General features: G+C 46.8%; 1 protein-coding gene across 2 annotated transcripts; it reads right to left on the reverse strand.

Annotated features, from left to right (window-relative positions):
- Positions 1–320: 320 nt before the first annotated feature.
- LOC121548604 (leucine-rich repeat transmembrane protein FLRT2-like) lies at positions 321–8,276 on the reverse strand. Of its 2 annotated transcripts, none has more exons than XM_041860115.2 (2): positions 7,861–8,276; positions 321–4,648 (listed from the first exon to the last, which is right to left on the reverse strand). In XM_041860115.2, exon 2 carries the CDS (start codon positions 4,126–4,128, stop codon positions 2,116–2,118), a length of 2,013 nt encoding a protein of 670 aa, XP_041716049.1. In that variant the 5' UTR covers positions 4,129–4,648; positions 7,861–8,276; the 3' UTR covers positions 321–2,115. The 2 variants fall into 2 exon arrangements, with proteins under 2 accessions (XP_041716049.1, XP_041716050.1); XM_041860116.2 differs by having other exon boundaries at positions 7,602–8,276.
- Between the last annotated feature and the right edge of the window lie 749 nt (positions 8,277–9,025).

The raw sequence follows: 9,025 nt of genomic DNA on the forward strand, positions 1-9,025 counted from the left end.
CTCAACTTGTGAGTTGCACGGCCAAGTGAAAATAAAGTCTGGAAAATAAAGTCTGCATATTTTTCTTCCTTTTTTGGATGAGGATTATGAGCGGGGGGTGTTGAGGGGGTGCGGATCCTTTGAACTCCACCCGCAAAATAAAATCTTGTCAAAGCAAATAAAGTTGGAGTAAGAAGTGCATAATGATGACTTCTCAGTGGCACCAGGCAGTCCTAACTTGGATCCAGCAAGCCTCTCTCTCTCTCTCTCTCTCTCTCTCTCTCTCTCTCTCTCTCTCTCTCTCTCTCTCTCTCTCTCTCTCTCTCTCTCTCTCTCTCTCTCTCTCTCTCTCTCTCTCTCTCTCTCTCTCTCTCTCTCTCTCTCTCTCTCGAGCTGATGCAGTGATCTGAGAAGCTCTAAGATGAGAGAGATCAGATAAGGACAGGTTCATGCTTCATGTAAGGGCAGCTCCAGATTTAGCTAACATTGTTTTGAATTGATGATGAATGTGTCGTTTGAACCAATCAATCAATGAATCAATAGAATAGCCAATCCCGTCTAGACAATGGAAATTATTCACATGTTTCAGCAGGAAACCCCTTCTATCAACACAGTGTAAAGCACATAGAAGATAAACACATTGATCATTCATTGTGATTCACACATTTGTCATTTAAATACTAAACAATAAGACAATAGAAAGGTAGCAGACTGTATAATAACTGTGAGTGTATCTCCTACACATTCATCATCCCTGCAGACACCTCCCTGCAAAGACAAGATACCCAACACAACCTCATGGGCCTCCCCCATGATAATAACACACTGTGGAAAAAATCCATATAATTTAGCCACTGAACAACAGATCTGAGCACAGTTAGTTTTAAATGATTCCACTTCTTTAAGTAGCTCCGCAAGCGTTAATACTCTGAACATTGCCATTTGAGAATGAGTAATGGTCGTCACTAGTTAACACAGCCACAAAGTCATAATTATGTATATTTCTACAATTTATCTTGTTAAAATCTCATTTGAAACCTAATCCAAACCTTAACCATAACCTTAACCACACTGCTATTCTCATGCCTAACCCTAACCACATTTTTGTTTTCAAGAATTTACAATATAGAGTTTTGACTTTGTGGCTGTGAAAACCATGAGTTACGGTTGCTGGAAGGAATGCTGTAGCTAAAGGATCTCTACTGCTCCCTCTCTCGCCCACCTCTATACTGACTGAGAGAACATGCCCCCTAGTGGCCACAGCTTGTACAACCTCCTGTGTCAATGAAGGACAATCTATATCCAGCAGTCAGAGCAGTTTCCCTCCCTGCCACAGGAGGTTGGTGGCACCTTAATTGGGGAGAACAGGCTCGTGGTAAAGACTGGAGCAGAGTCAGTGGAATGGTATCAAATACATGGTTGCCAGGTGTTTGACGCCATTCTGTTTTCTCCGTTCTGGCCATTATTATGAGCCGTTCTCCCCTCAGCAGCCTCCACTGCGTCCCTGCCTACCACATTCATACATGTTCACTTAGTCCTGTGAGGGCATTAGAGGGTGTTGAAAAGTGTGCACTTTCCTCTCTGATGGGATTTCCACTAAAAGCTAATTTCCTGGATGGCTGCTTACTCTCTCTGTTGCATTAGAAAGTGCACTTTGATTCTTTAAAAAAACACCAGCAGTGCCTATTCTCCACTGCAGTCTAATCAGCAGTGTTACTATGTCCCTGACCACTGTGTTATTGTAACTAGTGTTCTGAGGGGGTGGCCCTGCACAAAGACCATCATTTAGCTCCTGTGGTTAGCAAAGAATCCCCTCCCTCATAGTGCCCAACAACCCAAAACCTGACAGACAGGACAGCGTTCGTTAGAACCATCCCAGCGTGTCGTAATGGTACAAATTCCGATATACAGACAGTACTTAAGCAAAACCACTTACTGTATTTGAAACCCACTGATTAGAAAGCCATTTGTATTCCTTTTAACTAAGAGTAAAAAAGATAGCAGATAGAATTCCACATTATTGTCCACAGTATAAATTACATGGTAGACAGAACTTGGAAATATCTATGGTACAGTATATTTAACTACTTAGTTTTTTTCTCAAACAACCGGTGTGGGAGCATCTTGTTAGAAGCATCACGTGTGGCAGACCTCGGTGCTGGGAACGTTGCTGCTCTTGCAGTAGGCTAAGCTATTGTTACTGAGGTGGCAGTCTCTGAAGCCGATGCCTCCATTGGGTGTGTAGATGGGCTGAATCCTGAAATCCCCTTTCAAAAGTTGCTCATTGTTCAGCGAGACTATCTGAAAGCTGGTCTCAGTCATTTCCAGTATAGAGTTATCCTTTTTGGTCCCTGCCTCGCAGTAGTCGTCTTTTCTCCTTCCCCGGTTGTATTTCCACTTGGACGACTCAGAGCGGCTCTTCTTGTGCATGTGCCAACAAAACAGGCTCAGCAGCGTTACCAGGATGACAAGGACGGCCCCGCCTATCACCCCGGCCAAAAGGAGTGGGGAGTTGGCGTCCTGTTGAGCTTCCTCCGACCCCATGGCCTTGTTGTTATTGGAGCTGGACGAGGCCGACTTGGTCCTGGCCTCTGAGCATATTGTATCCTCCCCTGGGCGGTAGGAGTTGAGGGTGTCCAGCACATAAACACAGACCCGGTAAACAGACCTGGGCTCCAGGTTGGTCAGGCTAAGCTTCCGCCTATCCCCACTCACCGTCCTCTCGCGGCTGACGTCGTTCATCAGGCTCTGGCCCATCTTGACCCAGGTCACCTTGTAGGCCGTGACGGTGAAGTAGGAAGCCCAGCTCACCTCGATGCAGGAGGCATTGACCACGTGGAAGGATATCCGTAGGGGGTCCTCATAGGGGGGCAGGGGGCCAGCGGGGTGGGGAGGCAGGGCAGGGGGAGGGGAGGGTGATGTGGGGTAGGAGGAGGTTGTGGAGGTGGGAATAGAGCTGGTCATGGAGGAGGTAATGAGGGTGGTGGTGGTGGTGGGTAGTTGGGGGTGCGGGGGCGTGGAGCGCAGTGTAGGCCAGAGGTCGGGCTGGAGGTCCGTCCCAGCTGGGCACTGGATAGCATCCAGGGTGAGTTCTCTGATTGCCATGCCGCGCACCCTCTCGGGGCTCTGGCACATTGAACCGCGCACGTTGATGGAGGCTGGTAATGACTTGAGCCACACCACCACCCATTTGACGGTGCAGTCGCAGCGCCACGGGTTGTTGCGAACAGTGAGCTGTCTGAGGCTGACGAGGCCGTCAAAGACCCCCTGTGTCAGCGTCTGCAGCTGGTTGTTGGAGATATCCAGTCTCTCAAGCCTCTGAAGGCCTGAGAATGCCGTCACTGGGATCTGGTCCATCTGATTATCCTGCAGGCTGAGCTTGACCAGGGAGTGCGTCGGGAGGAGGGGCGGGGGGAACGTCAGAGAGTTACGGGCCAGCGCCAGCTCCTGGAGGTTGGACAGCTCCTGGAACGTCCCCGGGGCCACGCCCTCATCCGTCAACAAGTTGCCATCCAACAGGAGGCGCTGTAGCCGAGTCACGTTCTGGAACGCCTCCTCAGCGATGACGGCGATACGGTTCTCGTCCAATCGCAGCTCTGTGAGGTCCTCTGGGAGACCAATGGGGACACTGCTCAGGTGATTCTTGGTGAGGAAGAGCAGCTTGAGGCTGACAGCCTCCCGGAACGCCCCCTCCTCCACCCCAACCGTAGAGATGGAGTTATCGTCCAGGTGGAGCTCCTCTAGGCGGGGCAGCTGAGCCAAGGCAGCCCTGGAGATGGTCTGGATGTTGTTCTCCTGCAGGTGGAGCACCCGGATGTTCTTGGGCAGGTTGATGGGGAACTCGTCCAGCTGGTTGCCATAGAGATACACTGTCTCCACGGAGGCCACATTGTGTAGTTCCAATGGGAACCCTGCATTGTTGATCTGGTTGTTGTGGAGGTAGAGGATCTTGTAGCCCTCCGTTACCCCCAGAGGCACCGACGTCAGGCTCCGCTCATTGCAGTAAACAAACGTTTTGTCGCAGCGGCACTCCTCTGGGCACGAGGTGGCGGGGTGGCTGAAGTGCACGTTGAGGCTCAGGATGACCGTTAACCAGAAACGCAGAAATGAACCCCAATCTTTATTCCACAGCCCGGCCTGAAACTCCATAGTGTAAAATCCGAAGGATAGGAATGGCCTTGGGTTGGAGAAATTAAAAAGCAACGCACCCAAAAAAACAAAAAAAGGAAAAGTATTGAAAGTGTTGAAGTAAATCCACTAAAAGAGTCGACAAAAACCAGTCCTCTAAAAGAGTTTGATAATGCTGAGTTCACTTCTTCTTCACGGGGCGGTAGAACAGGAAGCTGTAGGGTTAGGCTTAATCCCCCTGTAATTGATTAGTCCTCAACTTGAAGAGGGAAAGCGGTCTCATTAGGAAGAGCAGGTCCTCTAAGTGAAGCTGACTCTGACGCCATCCATGCTGAAATATGAGACCAGAGCACTCTCACTCTCTGCTCGTTCTCACAGGACAGGACCCAGCCTGGGCCAATTTACTGCAGAGTCGCTGTCGAGAGCCGATGTGTCTGTGGCCTCCTCCTCTCCTCTCCTCGCCACCCACCCGTCACCGTCACACACTGCTGGTCCCCGCCCGGGGCAGCATCCAGGGGGGGTGACATTTGGATCCAGAGATCTGTTCCACAAAACAAAGGAAAGGTGAGATTAGTGGGGGGATTTAGGGCAGGGGTGGTCTGTTTCTCTCCGTGAGAAAAAAAAGAGCTCTGTCATAATTCACACGCACATAGAGGCTGAAAAAATACACACATAGATACACTCTATGTATTCTCTGTTTATGGCCAGATAGCATCTATCTCTCTCTCTCTCTCTCTCTCTCTCTCTCTCTCTCTCTCTCTCTCCTCTCTCACATACTTAACCCACACACAGATCCACACACACTCACACTTTCACACTCCTTTGAAATGTATGCACAGGCTATTTCTTTCCAAATTTCAAACCATCTGATAAAAATGCAGGAGAGCTCTAGAACATCTGGTTTTAGCAGACATAAAGGGGGCTTTCATTCCTTCCTCTCAGTCAAAGAGAGAGGAGAGAATATAGTAGCTGCAAGGACAGCATTCACATTCTGAGCTTTCCACAGCAACAAGTCAATGCCTCGGTGCTAAATAACACGCTAATAAACACATTGCAAATATTTTGAAATGTCTGAAACATGAATGACACATAGAAGAGAAATGAAAGGAGAAACAGAGTAGTGCCTGAAAACATAAAGATGTATCAGGCAGCTCTTGTGTGAAAACTGTCTGGTTCTTCTTTGTCTTTGTTAGAGCAGACAGTGTTTTGAAGTCAGAGCTGGTAAACATGTTGTGCTTACAGTAAACAGAGAGAGGTGTTGTTTCGCCTCTAAAGGTGCCCCGCACATATTACACAAGTAGGCCAGACGCACCACCAATCATCTCCAGCACACCGACATGAAATAAGGCACTGCAAATTGAAATATAAGGGGAATGTGTGTGTGTGTGTGTACGCATTCGTGTGTGTGTGTCTGGCCTACTTGTGTAATATGTACCGGGGGGCACACATGGCTACAGTGCGGCAGGTACAAGGCCACACGGTTACAGTGAGGCAGGTACAAGGCCACACGGTTACAGTGAGGCAGGTACAAGGCCACACGGTTACAGTGAGGCAGGTACAAGGTCACACAGCTACAGTGAGGCAGGTACAAGGCCACACGGTTACAGTGAGGCAGGTACAAGGCCACACGGTTACAGTGAGGCAGGTACAAGGCCGCACGGTTACAGTGCGGCAGGTACAAGGCCACACGGTTACAGTGAGGCAGGTACAAGGCCACACGGTTACAGTGAGGCAGGTACAAGGTCACACAGCTACAGTGAGGCAGGTACAAGGCCACACGGTTACAGTGAGGCAGGTACAAGGCCACACGGTTACAGTGAGGCAGGTACAAGGTCACACAGCTACAGTGAGGCAGGTACAAGGCCACACAGCTACAGTGAGGCAGGTAGGCCATCCAGGGCGGTAGGTAGCCTAGCGGTTAGAATGTTGGGCCAGTAAATTAAAGGCTGCTAGTTTGAATCCCCAAGCTGACAAGAATCCCCTTGAGCAAGGCACTTAACCCTAATTGTTCCAGGGTTTCTGTGGAAAATGGCAGACCCTGGCCGTGACCCCACTCTCCGAGGGTGTCTCGGGGAGAGTTGAGATATGCAACAAAAAAACTAATTTCCATTTAATACACGCTTGTACATGTGTGAAAAATGACAAATATAAGCAACCACCAAATGTTTATTACAGTAGGGCCTCAGCTCCCCACATCCCAGTATTCAGGTTTATTGCCCATCACACATTTCCTCCCCACCAGGGCTTTTAACTTAACAGGAGCACCACCCTGTGTCAATGCTGAATAGACCCATACCTTTAATACAAAATGGGTTTGATGGGCTGCATTTTAAATAGGGTATTGGGTAATATAGCCAAGGAGGAAGTGCATATGGATAGAATAAAGTGATCTGTATTGTTAGGTTGCTCTGTAGCCTGATGAGATGGGGCACTGCTCCTTATAAAGATGGAACAAACAATATGAAATACATCTGTGATCTACTTTTCGAAATTGAAAAGGGCTAAATTTAATCAAATAAGCTTCAGGGGAAATAAGCAGCAACCACATGAGGCAATCAATTTGCTGCCACAGCAACAGCACCTAAAATGATTATAGCTGCATAAATAAAGACATTGGACATTGGAAGGAATTGTGGAGGAAAAATAAACCTTTAGAAGCAAGGCTAAAGAACATGTCCAATACGCACACAATAAAGTTGGCCTTTCCATGTATCCAAATACAAAATGTCATGGACAGAGAGATACATTTGCACTCAGACCAACTAACTCAGGGGGCAAGTTGTGAGCTAACTGCCAAGGTGTCTGTGTGAACAGATAGAATAACGTTTTTCGGCTGAGGGAGCACAGTTCTCGCCAGATGAACTAAGTGATATCGCGGCCAGGTTCAATCCGATTATGATTGGATTAAATGACAATAACGCAATTAAAAGTTGAAAACGAATAGGCTATTTAAAAGACGCTAAAAGGCGGATCAGGTATACTTCAAAGGCAGCTCAGTGAGTGGTGTTCATTTGAATGAATTATTACAAAGGGACATTGAGAGGCGTGCGAACATTGAGATTTCAAGTGAAAACGGAGGCTTCGCTTTTCTCTAATGGAAAAATGTATCTTTGACATGATGAAAAAACGAATTAACGGATTAATACATTGTACAATGTATTAACAGAAATGTTTGTAAAAACTATTGACAATTGACAAGTTGACCACATTTCGTTTAGAGATGGCAGTAGGTTGTGAAGAGAATATAATATATTAGGCAACGGCGTGGCCTTGAATAAAAATAATACCATAGCTCATAACAACGCTTGAGTTTTAATATCTCCATAATGTATTAATGAAATCCAGTTCAATCTACTCATAGCCTATAAAACTATTTAAATACGTTGTAGTAAACTATCGTTGTTTATTCAGCTCGGCATTATAGAAACCCAACTGCTGTGATTATTATTTTTACCTTTATACTGCTATAAAACATTTGGGCTACTGTAGCCTACCTTAGATGAGGCTTTGTCCGTATCAATTGTATGCCCCTTTATCATGTTGAACTTTTTTCTTTATCGCTTTGCCTTCATGCAATCCTAGAATATGACCGTGCACAATGACCCAGCGCCATTCGGTATTGTTTGTGCGAATCGGTTCCGAGCGCCCTGCCACCCGTAGGTATACCGGACAGCATGCTGCCTGAGTCCGGTAAACAATCTTCTGATATGTCCACACTTTTCTCCGCGTCAGGCAGGTCAACCTACGACTCACCTCAGCCCTTCTCAAAACCTTGGGCAAAGCATTAGAGCCGGAGAGCAGGACTTGAGGCAGCAGAGGCAGCACCGACTTCTTCCGTTGGAGTCCCCCGTAACAGCGAACACGCACTTTTCAAGGAATCCGCCTGATCCCCCAATCATTTCGGCTTCTGTTCAGGTTGTTTTGGGGACGATAAAAACTTGCCTTCCATGCTCGGAATACCAGAGAGATATTTTGCTAAGATAAATTCAGTTGATAGTGATGTGTGTGCACCGCTCACCTCTCTATCGCTCTTCTCTCTCTCTCTCTCTCTCTCTCTCTCTCTCTCTCTCTCTGTCTCTCTCTCTCTGCTCTCAATTTTTCAATTCCGTCTGTCTCTTATCTCGCTCTTTCATCGTCATTCAGGTCCCTCCTACCCTACCGGGCCTACCCTTCCCTGAATAAAGAGTGCGTCTCCCGGAGCAGCTCGGAGAGAGATGGTTAGGAGCCACAGCTCCTCCCAACACTAATGCCCACATACTTCTCATTTTACATTGGAATTTCAACTTTCTTGTTTTTCTGGACTAGCCTAATTTATATTTATCCTATTTAACTATATATTTTCCCTAAACACAAAGTTTATTAGGAATGGTCCTAAACGATTGATCTGGATAAAGTGCATGTCCAGACCATTCCCACTCCACATTCTATTCAGTTTCCTTAGGAAGGCAGAGCTCTATGTGTAATTCTGTTGCCATTTATTTTACACACACGCACGCACACACGTACACACATGCACGCACACACCCGCACACACACACTCAAAAGAGGTATGGTGTGAGGGAGCTCTAGATGAGCTCTTATTGGTCCTGAATGCTGTAGGGGAGAGTGGGGTAAGTTCAGCGTTTTTCTTTTACATTCAGCATCACTCCATCAAGGGAAATATAGTATTCTTTCTAACAAAGATATCTACATACATTTCAGGATGTGTATCCCTGGAAATAATCAGAATTCATGTAAACATTACAGTTTTGAAAACATAGCTTGTTTAAAAAAAGTGGTCTCTTTGCACAACTTATCCTGGGTATGGGGTAAGTTGAGCCACGGACAGGGTAAGTTAAGCCGCCTACAAATGTCTTTACTGAATTAAATATTACCACTACCCTTTTCAAACCATGTCTATCTTTATTTCCCAAACACA

The sequence above is a fragment of the Coregonus clupeaformis genome, chromosome 33 (genome assembly GCF_020615455.1).
Source record: "Coregonus clupeaformis isolate EN_2021a chromosome 33, ASM2061545v1, whole genome shotgun sequence".
Lineage (NCBI taxonomy): Eukaryota > Metazoa > Chordata > Actinopteri > Salmoniformes > Salmonidae > Coregonus > Coregonus clupeaformis.

Excerpts from the sequence above, each read along its gene's own strand:
- LOC121548604 (XM_041860115.2), bottom strand. The coding sequence starts at position 4,128 with ATGGAGTTTCAGGCCGGGCTGTGGAATAAAGATTGGGGTTCATTTCTG.